The 13,559-nt window shown below is 53.1% G+C and overlaps 1 protein-coding gene across 1 annotated transcript in view; it reads right to left on the bottom strand.

Moving 5' to 3' along the window:
• ONECUT2 (one cut homeobox 2) overlaps positions 1-9,875 on the bottom strand; it is a 43,425-nt gene extending 33,550 nt beyond the window's left edge. Inside the window, exon 1 of the mRNA XM_009192789.4 lies at positions 8,625-9,875. Within this exon, the coding sequence (XP_009191053.2) occupies positions 8,625-9,852 (1,228 nt within the window). The 5' untranslated portion in view covers positions 9,853-9,875. The remainder of the gene's footprint in view (positions 1-8,624) is intronic.
• Positions 9,876-13,559: the final 3,684 nt, after the last annotated feature.

Here is a 13,559-nt window from a genome sequence, read left to right as displayed (position 1 = left end):
CACATAAAACAAACATGAATGTACAAAAACAACCCAAGAGATAGCCAATTAGGAATAGCTCATGTACTGTGTTGAAAAAAATCACAAATGCATGTTATTTAGAGAGGAAAAAAAAAGTCAGGGAAGAAATGAAATGGATTGTGCCGGTGGTTCTGGAGGCAAATGAGACTTTCATTTTTATATCTGCAAGCAAGAGGGATACTGAGCAATATCTGGCAATTCCTATTCCATCTACTCTGCTGTACAACAGAAGTTCTACACCCCGCTTCCCACTTTCAGCAGAACATAAAAACTCCAAATCCTCTCTTTTCAAGTGACTTCGGTGCTTATGCTCATATACAGAGTCCAAAATATTGCATTTCTGGGGACAATCCTTTTTCTGATTTGCTACAAAGGAGCCAAAATAATTGTGGCAACATCACTGCTTTTAAGTGAACCAGCTTAAATAAAGCAAACTGGTGGTTTAGTTGAAATAATTTTACAGTAGAAAATGATGTTCCTGAGACATTTTTACTCTAGTCATATAAACAGATTTCCTTTTCTCAAAAAAAAAAAAAAAAAAGATGCCAAAATGCACCTATTTTGTCTTTATCCCTGCATGTCATTTTAGAAGAATGAGGAAAACATCCCCAACTGGGTCATTACACATTTCAGTTTGATTTAATTTCACTTCCCACAATTCTGCCTCCTGACCCCCTCTCTTTCCACCTCCTTTTCATTTTTGTTTGGTTTGGAGTGTGGGCTTAATGCCCAGCTATCCTAGATGAGAACACTTAAAGGAATATCACAAGCACGAAGGGTAAATCTATTGAACGAGGGTCTTTAACTATGTGGTTTCCTTAAAGGGAAAGGTTGGATCAATAGGATCAATATGAAAGGTTTCCCTGGCCCTGCATAAAAGGGTAAGGGCTTCTCTTTTCACTGGTTTAACTTTACTCTCTGACAAATGCAAATCAATGGATCTGTGTTTACAACAGATTCCCTAACAGACTCAACTTGGGCAAAGCCCAGAACCTCACCCTGGGGGGTGGGCACTCCAAGCTTGCTCCAGGGGGACACACTAGCACAGAGCTTCATGCTCAAGGGCACTGGGGTGGAGTGGGAAGCAAGCTGACAATGGCTGCCAATCACCCTTTAAAGAAAAGGCTTGCTACCCATCCAGATCCTGCTGGAACTCAAGGAGCTGCTGCTGCCTGTGGCCTCTCCAAATAGGGCAGAAAAATGAGCTGTCAAACAGGTTCCTTCAAGGATGTCAATGCAACATAAGTAATAAAGCCCACATTCTAGAATTTGGTGAGCCAGTCAACCTAGTTTCCTATCCTTAACCATCTCTGAGGCTGACTGCACAGAGAAAACTGTAAATGAAATATCTACAATTGGAGCAGCACTAGGAATGTGCTCTAGGAATGCTTCTTCTGCCCTTTCTTAAGAGATAACTGGCTCTTCTTAGTAATGACAAAGCAAACCACTAACACTGTGGGTTCTTTTCCCCTTAATTTTACCTTTCCCTTTAAAAATGTGATGCTTTCCAGAGATTACATGACTTCAAGTCAATACCAGTTACAGAGAAATTATTTTTCTTCCTGCAGGAGAAAGTATATGTATATTTGATTACAAGAGCCAAAGTCCAATGCTGATTAAATTACACTGGAGGTGTGCTTCCAACCCAAACAAAGTCTGCTTTCTACAGAAGCGTAAGGGATCCTCAAATGGTGAAAGAGGCGCCGAGGTGGAATGCAGAGCCTCCCTGTCCTCTGGGACAATTTGTGTGGGACAGTTTTTCATAATAAACATCCACAGCTTCTAGGAATCCTGCTCCCAATGTGAGGCCATCTCTATCTGCACAGCTCACAGCCAGACTCCAAGTCTTGCCCATCTGCACCATGTCAGACATTAGATGGGCTGGGTCACCCAATCTACTTCCCTACCTCTTCCCCACCTGCCCATAGAAAAACCTATGTACATTTTTCAGCCATTGCCTTGAATGAGACTGGGAAATCAAAAAGCCTTTCCCCTGAAGGCACTGAGGTCGGTTAGGGAAAAAGCCTGGGTGATAAGAGGGGATGACAGGGCCCCACAGGGTGAGTTAACCTGATGAAGCTCTGTACCTGACAGCATAAATCACCCCAGAGGGCTTCCTCATCATGGACTCTCCCCTCTAAGTAAAGAGTTGTCTCCCCGGAAGAAGGAACTTTTCCCAAGTCAGGAAAAACAAAGGTCCCTAAAAGGGTCGGAAGTCAGCATAGCCCAGGGAGTCTAGATGAAGTTTAAGGCCTAGGGTGCCTCCATCTTCACCCTCCTCCTCAGGGCCCTTTATCCAGGCAATTATTTCTATTTATTCCCTCCTAATTTCCCTTCATTTGGCAAGAACCCAGAAACTAAACCTCTCTGCTTCTCCCTTGAGGTCTTCCTTGCTCCAGGGATCCCCCTTCATGATACCACTTTTCATGAAGACACTTTCTGCCAAATTCAGCCAGTAGCCATAGAGTATGAAGCCCAGGACTTTCTTCCTGAGAGTTCTTCAGTCTTGTTCCTCTGGTCTCTTCTTTGAAGAGAAGAAGCGTCTAAAGGTCAGAAAACCTGGTGGGGAGGCTCTCTCCCACATCAGGGGGTGACTGTAAAATGAAGCCTCAGTTTGAAGACAGCAGGAGAGGCTGGCTCTCCTTCCCTCAGGGCTGAAGTCTGGCGCTTGGGATGGTAAAACTGGCCTAGGGTGCTATTGCTCAGGGCAGACCTGGCTCTAGAGGAGAGTGAAGCAGTTGCTGGTGCCTTGTAGGGACACAGAATCTGGGGTAATCAGTTTATTCTTTGCCCGGCCCTCACCATTCAACAGGAATCCTGCCCAATCTTGAAATTCTAAGATGGGAGTGGAAGAGAGTCTATGATTCTATCCTCTAAAGGTCCACTTGCTCCTCCCAGAGCCTAGGAGTCTTTCAAGTGGGGGCTGTGGGGAGGGAGCCAGTTGTCTGCCAGACCAAAGGGAAATCACCTACCCTCCTCCTTAGTTACATATCTGATTACCCAGCTATCTTTAACTACAAATCTGTAGTTTAAAACGGTCAGGTAGGGCACATTCTGACTAGGAACCAAGGTGGTGTACCAAAGCTCCCTTCTTTAAGGAGGAACACTGGTGGGAAGATGAGGAAGAAACACCAGCCTACCCTCTGCCTCAACTCAAAGCAGAACAATGCACGATTTGCTTTCCCATCTCTCCTTTCCTTCCTCTTATTAATTACTGTTCTTGGAGAAGGCTGGAAAACACTGCTTTCCCTCCTGATTGAGATCCGCTCTTGGAAAAGCTCAGCCTTCTCCAACAGGAGGGATTCATAATTTCAAAAAAACCAGAACGATTAGTTCTCATTCTGTCCCTACTTTGGTCCCTGCTCTTTTATTTTTTTTTCCATAAAATTCACCTTAGTGCTCCTTCTGGAAAAACAAGCCACCATTTGGCCAGGGGAGTGGTTGGCAGGGTGTGGTGGTGTCCCTCACAAGCAGGAAGGAAGAGCTTTAAAGTTGTTTCTTTTCCAGTCAATGCAGGTGTCCCACAGGACACCTCCTCACCCGCGATGGGCCAGTGACCCAGGCCTCGGCCCAGGAGGTCCAGGGGTTGGGAAGGGGTGGGGCAAGGGTTCCCCAGTTTGCTTCTCTTACTTCCTGTACCAGCCAAGGTAGGACACAAGATTCTGCCAGTTAGACCCGACCAGCCCAGCGCACAGCCTGCTATTCGGGGGGATGAAGTTCAGGCTTTCGTTACTAGGGCCACGTTTAATTGTCCAACGAATGCACCTGCGTAAAAAGTCTGCGCGTGAGCCTTTTTTAGTACGAGAACCGATGAGGATGGGAGGGGATCTGCGGCTGATTAAGGTCTGCCGTTAGCAGGCAGCTTTAGCCACGTCATTTTCAAACCTGGGCTTGGTCACAAGGGCCCAGTGGCAACGGCCAAGCACAGGATAGTTAGGAAGCCTCGGGCACCGTTCCACGCATTGGCTTCGCGGACCCAGCCGCCCAGGGGGACCGCCGGAAGCGCTAGCAGCGCCGAGTGCGCACAGGGGCGGGGTGGGGGGCGGGCGTGGAGAGGGACTGGAGCCCCGCGAGAGGAGGAGAAAACCTCGGGGAAGTAGAGACCGGCTGGGGCCTCGCGTGGGAGGAGCTGCGGTCACACGGGAGAACCCGCGCAGAGCTGGCGAAGCGGGTCAGCTGGAAAGCCGCGGGGCCGTGGCGCTGGCGAGCGCTCTGCTGGGAAGAGCGCGCCGTCGGGCTTACTGGAAACGCGCCGGATCAAGTTCCAGATCAATGAAATCTGGGTCCACACGTTTACGTTATTGTTGCCAGCATTAATGCTCTTTTAATCATCTAAACATTATCAGCATCGATCTCCCTCCATATACACATTTGTTAGAGAAAGTGACATAACCACACAGTGGAAAGCCTAGAATAAAAATAAATGCCCAGCCTCTCGCGTCGAGGGCGCCTAGTTGCCTCAGCTGCTTCTCCTGCTCGGGTTCACTCTCCTCCCTCGGGTCCCGCCTCCTCTGCCCGCTCCCGCCCACCCTGATGCGTGTTGGGAAGGTGCTCTCCCGGCACCCGGGACTTGACGAAGCAGAGACTGCAGCGAACTTTTCAATTATTCATCCAAGCAGCTAGCAGGCAAACACATCGTCTGTTCCGTACTGGCGAGGGTTGAGTTCAGCCTCTCCAGCTCGGATCCCTAACTAAACCGCCAGGAGAGGTGGGCTGAGTCGGGAGCCCGAGCAGCCACAGACGAGGTGGGAGGTTAGGGGGTGGGCGCGAAACTCTGCGAAGGGGGTCCGCTTTCCTCGGCTTGGGAGGTGCCCAGCGGCCCGTGTCACCCAAGGACGTCCCCGGCGCAGCGGAAGACAAGCACGCACGCGGTGCCCCTAGCAGGAGCCACTGAGCACTGCCCAGGCCGTGTCCCACCGCTGCGGGCGTCAGGTGGCCCAGGCGACATCATGGTGGGTTGGCTAAGGGCCCTCGGCCGCCTGAACACAATTGGCTTCAGACTGGCCGCTGGGAGCTTGCTGCCAGGAGAAGGCCGTGCGTCGGACTATGGCGGGGACTGGAGACCAGCCTCCAGCAGGCCGCTGGGGGATCCGGGCTCACTGGAGGCGGAAACCTCTGCAGGAAATGTAGTCGGGCGCTCCCCTCGATTTTCGGACGTCAGAAGAAACCATGCCTGCCACAGAGGCCTCGCTTTTCCTCAGTGGGACGCCCGTTCAAGTTCTCGCCTGGGTTCTCTCACTCCCTTCTTGTTTGTGCTTGGTTTAGAGGTCTCTGGGGCCCAATGCCTGACAGTGTGTGCTCGAACCCGCGGAAATTTGTCCTGGCCGCCTCTTGTCAGGTTGCTGAAAACCGCCCTGCAAGGGCTAGTCTTGGGGAACCTCTGCAAAGGCCCGACCTGGCGGGGTTGCAACCACTTGCCACCTAGCCGCCCTTTCCGAACGAATCCGGGCATTTGGAGTCAATTTCTCTGAAATCTAATGTTGGGGCAATCTGAGTTTCTTCGAAGTTTTTTCCCCTTTCAAGTGCCACCCTTGGCTGTCACTACACCGGCAGGTTGGGGAGGAAGGACCTCCCTCTGTAGTGACCGGCAGTACCTCGCCTAAGGGTGCGCTGGTCAAATCAGACCTCTTCATTCTGAGCCCCCTAAACCCCAGCCTGCTTGGCCGTTTGGCAGGACCCGGGGACGGGGCCAAAATGAGAAAGAAAGGGAACCTATAACCTATAAGAGAGAAACAGAAGAGGCAGGTTTGGCGGTAGCGGGGCAAGGACTGTGTCTTCCAGGCACGGGAGTCCGGCCGAGCCGCCTGCGGAGCCGCTGGGCTTGTTAAACCCCGGAGGCCCAACGGCGAGGGCCCTCTGCGGCGTCCCGGCGGGATTCCGATCGATATTCCCGGCGGATAAAGGCTCCGCTTTTCTTCTCCATTTGCTCCTGTCCCCTAGCACTCCGAGAACATAATACCTACTTACCAGTCCCAGCTTCTGCCTCAGTGTCTGAAGAGACTGATCTACTGACCCCAAACTGAAAAGCCTCCTATGTAATAATAACCACTCAACACACTTGTAGTTGCTGATAAAATGGCCAGATAAAAAGGCTAAAGCTCTTGTCCCTTTTCAACCCAGGGTAATAAAACAGACACACATTTGAATGCTCGAGCAAAGCGGGGTCCTCAGCAGGCCTTTTTCACTCGCTGGAGGAGGCATTCTGTCTCCCACGAAGGCGGTTTCAGCGCTTCTCTGCGGAAAATCTAGCGGAGTGGGCAGTGCTCTCCCGGGCCTGCCCCTGGAGACTTGCACCACGGGCGCGGGTGGGGCTGAAGACCCCCGGGATGCCGCCACGCTTTCTCATCTCGGCAATGCTTGGGGTCATTTTAAAAGCTGAAACTCGCTAATAGGCGAAGCATTACTTTCCACATCACTTTCAGACCTACATGGGCAGAAGGCACGTGTTTTTTAAAAGCTGTGTTCTTTGCGCGACAGGCATGAGGGGGCGGCAGCGCTCTGAGATGAGCAGGAGTAGAATAGCTGTCATCCTGCCTTTAACTGTACCCGTCTAAGACCATCCTTCTGGTTCGCAGTGCCAAGAAGCCGGCGGGTGCTAAAACCCACTGGAAAGGGCCTGGGACATTTGGGGGGATCTATGACAAAGGGGTACTACAATGTTAAGAACTAACAGTAAGCCTCCAGTTTATTTCCCGCCGCTATTATTATTACTCTCTACTGGCTGCTTTATCTTGCCCCGAATCAACAGCAAATCAGAGAAAACTATAGGAGAGAATGAAAAATAAACTAAAGGAGAAAGATTACATACATTTCTAAATCCACTCAAAGTATCCGGAGTCCGCCAATTTGGGGGAGGCTCTTTGCAGGGAAACCAGGTTTTCTTTACCTTCTTAGATCTACACTGCGGGGCGATTACCGACTGGGAATCGGAATCCACCAGCAGCCGGCAAAGGAAAATGCTGTCAAAGCGGAAACGCCTCTTCCCCAAGCCGGGGTGAACCTGCTGCCTGTCACATTCCCCAGCCCTGTCGGGCATCGGTCGAGTGCACCCCACAAGCTGGGCTCAGTGGTGCGAGGAAAGCCCTGGGGATCCGGGGTAGAAACCTGAGCTCGCAGCTCCGGAAGCGAGCTGTGCGAGGTCGGCTCGAAACCGCGCGCATCCCATGATCGGTGCTATGCAAATCATCGCCACCACGAATTGTTCCCCTAGACTGCCCGCCAATCCTAAAAGATACTCCCCTCCACTCGGTCCATGAGAAGCCCCCCACCCTGGCCTGTAATAGGGTATAGTGTGTCCTCCCCAGTGAGGGGCGTCTGGACATTTTGCCCCTCTGGGCCAGTGGCTGGCTCCTAGAGGTAGCGCAGTCGCCACGCACACCGCGCGGGGTCCGTGCGCACAAAAGCGCGCAACTGCGTGCCAGTCGCAGTAACTACCACATCTTTCCCTCCAGCTCGCGCACCCGCCGCCCACACAGGAGGTTTCTGTGCTCCTAGAACAATAGAGGGCTGTACCTCGCAGCTTGGCCGCTAGAGGAGGCACAAAGAACCGAGCCGGCTCCAGAACAATGTAACCCGCGCCTCTACCCGTCCTCTCCCGCGGGCCGCCAGCCCTCCCCGCGGTCGCCTGGCGCGCACAATCAGCACCCGCTTAATGCAAAGGCGGAGCCTGGAGCCCGTGGTCGGGCTGCATTAACTAATCTGAATTTTTAATTTCTCCGCACCTCTTCCCGCGAGCACCCAGTGTCTCTCGTAGCCCCGGCAAATCCCAGCAAACGCTGGGACCGGGGCAAGGGCGGCCGGTGAGCAAGGCAAAGCGCTTTCCACCTCAGTCTCTTCTCCCATGTCCTCCTAAAGCGGTGAATGTGACCATCTCAACCTTACACCCTGCCCTCGCTGTAGGTAGTGACATTGGAGCTGGCCCGAGCCCCTCAAGCCCGGTCAGAGTGTCCCTGCCCCAACGCCAAGGCCAGAGATGGTCTCCAGGAGCGCTGTTGTATCCTGGCCGCCGGTTCCCCGCGCGGGCAAGGCTGTGCCTTTGGCCAATGACCAAATAAGTTTGCCTATATGGTGGGTGGGAGAGTAGAGAGCTCTCTTCCCTCTGCAGAGCAAAGCCTCTCAACTGCCTCTGCACAGGGAGACTAGCCAGCCCGGAAAATTGAAATGTGTTGTCTGAAAAAGACTTGAAGTGCACAGGGTTTTGAATAAGGGCAGGTTCCGGTTTTTGTGAGTCTTGGAAAGACAGGCCTCCTAGAGGAAAACGCACACGCCCATTCCGCCTTCCAGTACCTGGGAAGATCGGACAGAGGGCAAAGGTTGGCACATTGAGAGGAGGGCGAATATAACGGGGGCGGGCTCGGTCAATGAAAGCTCAGGGCCAAGGAGAGAGTAAGAAAGAAAAAGAAAAGGGAGAAGAGAAAGTAGGGGAAGAGCAGAAGAGAAAGAGAAAATGGAAGAAGAAATTAAAAACGAGAAGAAAGAGGAAGTGTATAGGAAAGAGAAGGAAAGAATCAAGATAAGTGATTCGGGGCGCAGACCTGGGCCACAAGCACCGGACCAGGAGCCCTCTTCCTAGCAGCCTGGCCCCTGGTGAGCCCCGGCCTTACCTGCCAGGCGTAAGGCGGACATGCGCTGGAACTCGGGTTCCTGAAGCCACTTCCACATCCTGCGGAAGGTCTCCCTGCCAGATTTGAGTTTACTCCACGGTTTTGGATTCCGGAGCAGGTCGGAGAGAGTCCCCTGAGACCGGCACAGCACCCTCTGCGCGAAGATCGCCTGGGGGATACTGTAGCGCTTCAGCTCCGCGGTGATGCGCTGGGCCACCTCTTTGGTGTTGATCTCCTCCAGCTGGCCCGACGTGGCCACCTGCGAGCCCGATGAGGATGAGGGTGGCCGCTCGCGACTGGGGGCCAGCACCGGCCCGTGAGACTGAGTGTGGCCCGGGTGGTGCAGGCCGTTGAGGTGCGACATCATGGCCGCAGGCGGGGTGCCCAGGCCGCGGGACAGGTGTTGCTCACCGCGGGTCAGCATGGCAGTGTGGTGCGCGTCGAAGTTGGGGCTGAGCATTTTGTCGTGGCCCGGCGGACCGTAGTTGGGCAGACTCTGCTGCGCATTGTGGAGGCCGCCTAGCCCGTTGCCCAGCGGCGTGGCGGCCAGCGGGGACAGGCTCTGGCTCATGCCGGGCATCTCCTTGTAGGGGCTGTAGAGGTTGTTCATGGCCGGGAGCCCGCGCTCGTCGCGCATGAGGGTGAAGCTGCCGCTGACGTTGCCGGACAGGCGCTGGTGGTGGTGGTGGTGGTGGTGGTGCGGATGGTGGTGCGGGTGCGGGTGGTGGAACTTGTCAGACACGGTGGAGATGGGTGGCAGCGGCTGAAGCGGCGTCAGCGTGGTGTAGGTGTTGCTCATGCCCATGCCAGGCGGAGACGAGTCGCAGGACATGCTCATGGCGTGGTGCAGCGGAATGGAGAGCTCGGGCCGGTAGTCGCCGCCGTCCAGGATCGAGGCCATGCTGGTGACCATGGCCGAGCGCGACGCCGCCGCTGCCGCCGCTGCCGCCGTGCCCAGCTCCTGGTGCGCGGTCGGAGGCGGCGGAGGGCCCCGCAGCGAGCCAGCGGCGCCGCGGCCCGCGTGGTGGGGGCTGGGGCTGGCCAGCAGCTCCTGCTCATGGCCCGGGCCCCCGCCGCCGCCCCCGCCGCCCCCGCCGCCGCCCCCGCCACTGCCGCCGCCGGCCGGCCCGTGCAAAGTGCCCAGACTTTCCATTGTCAGCTCCGGGTTCATGGCGCAGCCTTCTAGGTCTTTGGTGAGGCATCGATAAGCGGTGTAGGCAGCCTTCATTCAGTCCATCGGGGCCCTGGGGCTGCAGGGGCGGCGGGGGCGGCCGGCGGGCGGGCAAGGCGCGCGTGGCGGGGCTCGGCCGCGGGAGTCGGGGGGGGGGGGCGGGAGTGCGGGAGGGAGTGGAGTGGAGCGCGCGTGCGGGTGTGCGCCCCGGGGCTGCGGGCGGGCTCGCCCGGGGTGGGGGCGGGGTGGGGGCGGACGGGGCGTGTGTGCGGGAGAGGGGAGGGGACGGGGAGGGAGGGAGGGATCACCGGGCCCCGCTGCTTGGGCCGGCGCGCAGCCTCGCCATGTCCGAGCCCGCTCCGGCGCCGACGTCTTCTGTTTGGGTGAGCGGGAGCTGTCCAGAAGGGCTCTGCCGCTCGCCGGGGCAGCCAACCTACCCTCCCGGACCTGGGGCGGGGCCACGCCCGACGGGCGCCACGCGCAGCCACTCCAAGGCCGCATCTACCCCCGGAGGCGGGCCTTCTACGGGAAGCTACCAATGGCTGTGAAGGGGGCGGGGCGGCGCTTTTCAGGTTTGGCTGACGGCTCGGTGCCTTTTTTCCTCCTTTGCTACTGGAATCAAACGTCAAGGAGAGGGAGGGAGGGGAAGGGGGGGTCGCTGGAGAGAGGGAGGCTGGAGTGCGAGCGAGAGAGATTCGGTGAAAGATGCCGCGCTGTGTCCCCCCTGGGCAGCTGCGATCTGGGTGAAGGGGCATTGCTTCAGTCGCCTTCGCCTCACCCCAAAGCTTCCCTGGAGGCGAGTAAGCCGGGAGCAAAAGACTCCGCTATGTGCCAGTGTAGACGAACACTCGTCGCTAACAAGCCACTTCCCGAGAGTCCCTAGCTGGGAGCCACTAGTTTAGCCTTTTAAAATGCAGGCGCTAATGTATTCTAATGCACGGTAAATTCCCGAGGCCGGGGCGTGCATAATCTATGGGGCCAGAGGAACTGTAGCGCCCTCGCCGCCAGCGAGCTGCGACCGGCCGGCGGCCCACGGGCGGCGCGGGCAGCCGTAACGCATGCAAAGGTAACACAATAACATCATTTAATTACCCGGTGAGCCCATAAATCTCAGTTATGAGGCTTCCGAAGAGCCCTGCTAGATTGCAAAACAAAACTAGAATTCCGGGAGCTGCCGTTTCAAGGTGACCAAGTGCTTTCTGCATCAGCGACTTGGAAAGAAGTGGGGAGAGTGTAGAACTAGCGGGGTGGAGGTGAGGAGGGTCGCTGGTGTCCGTAGTGAGCAAACTTCTCCCGGGGGCAGAGAGTAAGCAAACCAGCTGGGACGGCACCCGCGGACCTTTCTCCTAATACACACTACACACACACACATACACACACACACACCCGCTTCTCTCCAATCCCGAGAGCGGAACGGCGGTGGGCAGACGAAAAGGAGTCCTGGCTGACATCTGCATATTCAAACCTTGTTTCTGGAAAGGCCAGCAACCGGCCAGCCGGAGCACGCTCGCAAGCCAAGGCTTTAAAAAGTGCACCAACGTCTTTCTAGAATTTCCGTTGTTTAGCTACCCCAGGTCTGGAGGTGGGAGTGGAACTGGGGGACAGAGGAGTTGGAGATTTCTGCAGCCCGAGTGGGGGTGGAGGGGTGGTTGAAGACAGAGAGGCCAACCCCCCGGCATAAAGCCTTAAAAGTAACAGATTCTTCCAAAGCAGGTTGCGCTCTGTTTGCCTCCGAAGATTCAAGCTAGCTGAGGTTGCGCAGATGTTGCCTTTGTTTAAAGAGACAGTAATTAAGGACAGGGTGGACATAAGTTTGAGAAGCGTGACCTATTTTCTTTTGATCAGCTGTCAAAAGAAGAGCAGGGGGTCTCCTTAAGACAGCCCCCTTCAACCACTTCCAGCTGTTAGAGAAAACTTGATAAGAAAACAAGGGCACAGCTCGGAATACTGTATGTCCCTTCTTGGTGCTAGAGAAAGATTTAATTCATTTGGAAAACAGTTCTTAGTCTCAGTGACCTTTTCTGCCGCCCTCCTCTTTCTTCCAGCTTCAGAGCAACACCCCCACCCCCACCCTGTCACATGAATTTACAGTGACGTTATTCATAGATCAACTTTATTGAGCTCTGGCCAATACGCTGCCAATTATTCTTTCAAATAGCGTCTTCTCTGTGTTATCAAAGCCTGAGTAAGAAAGCGGCAGATCCCCTGGTTTGCCAGACATACTTTTCTGGTTGCTCACATCTCTAGTGTCACAACAGGAGACAGGTAAAATAACTCAGGTTTTGGTTTGTCTGTTTTTCCTCTCCTCCTCAACCCCTCCTACTGTCTCTCTTCGCACTCCCTACCTTATTATATATGGCAGCTGGACACTTGGGATGATTTGAATTAGTTAATGTTTGAAATATAATACTGAGTCGAACAAAAGTTCACGAGAGTGCAACCTGCTCTTGGTCCACGAGTGCACAGGGAGAGAAGCAGGAGAGAAGCAGAACTGGGAAGTAGTGGGTCTGATATGCCCCAGTGCTAAGGTAGCCTCTGCTGTTACGCTGGCTTCAGGCTCAAGGAGTGGCCAGTTACCCTAAGCTGATGCTTCCTCCATACAGAAACCTACGTATATAAATTGCCATTTAAATAAATTTTCAAAATGTTAAACTTATTTGCCAGGACACCAAGATAAACCTGCTCTTGGGAATTATATTTCGGTGTGCCTGGGAGCAGAAAGGTGAGCTGCATTTTCTCTCTGCCTCGCTTCCTTCCTTCCTCCCTCCCTCCTCCCTCACTCCCACCATCCCTCCGCCTTCCCTCGATCAATATTGGCGATCTCAGGGAAATCATGAAATCGTATTGGCTTCTTTGTGTATAATTTCATTGGGCTAGAATTAAGGCAGATTTTTCACGTTGTTTTTCTAATGGTGGTTTGAGGTTTTATGTTTCAACTCAAAATCCATTTAAAAGGAAAATGGATGTGCTTGTTTAGTGAGCACCCTAATTTTTACTGAATTAGGTTTGGATGCCCTTTTCCCTTTCTTTCTAAAAAAGAACAATATTTATTTTCTACTTCAAGACAATTGTATCAATACTAATACAATTTTAAGTATTTTTTGAAATATTTTTGATGTTTCTTTCTCTATAGTTCTTTAAGAAAATATAAGGGAAAGTTGCTTTCTAACTGCCCCTTGTTTAGCATCCATACTTTAACCTTCAGAAGTTCTGCAACTTGGAATTTTGTCTTTTAATTTGAAGTCACACTGCTCTTCTCCCCCCTCCCCACCAGCATTGATTTCCAAACACACTGTATAGAAATGTGGTATGATAAGTGCTAGTTCATGGCTATTAGAATCTGGACAAACAGTTATACCAAGCATTATATCAGGACCTGGATTTTACTTAGCATGCCACATTCACAGGTCCAATTTTCTTGAAGATCAGAAACTTAAATGGGTCAAAAGCAGCATGAAAATAAAATGCAGCTTCGACAACAAGGCTATTGTAGGCTATTGCACTGTAAAAGAAAAAAAAATTCTGAACTTGAGTTAGCAATTGCAGGAAAATAAAAATATTTACTATCGGAGTTTTTCATATGTGTTTTCCACATTAAAATTGTTTTTAGGTACAGAGAGACACACACAGAGAGGTGAACATTCAATTAAAAGAGAGACTTTATAAATTATTCACAGAAAAAGATAAACAGACTACAAGTAAACCCAATCTGCATAAGGGGCCCAATAGCTTTGTTTTTAGTATAAAACAGTAACCACGACCCA

The sequence above is a fragment of the Papio anubis genome, chromosome 19 (genome assembly GCF_008728515.1).
Source record: "Papio anubis isolate 15944 chromosome 19, Panubis1.0, whole genome shotgun sequence".
Lineage (NCBI taxonomy): Eukaryota > Metazoa > Chordata > Mammalia > Primates > Cercopithecidae > Papio > Papio anubis.
Note: the sequence above shows the minus strand (reverse complement) of the source record. Positions and strands in the feature narration are given on the sequence as shown.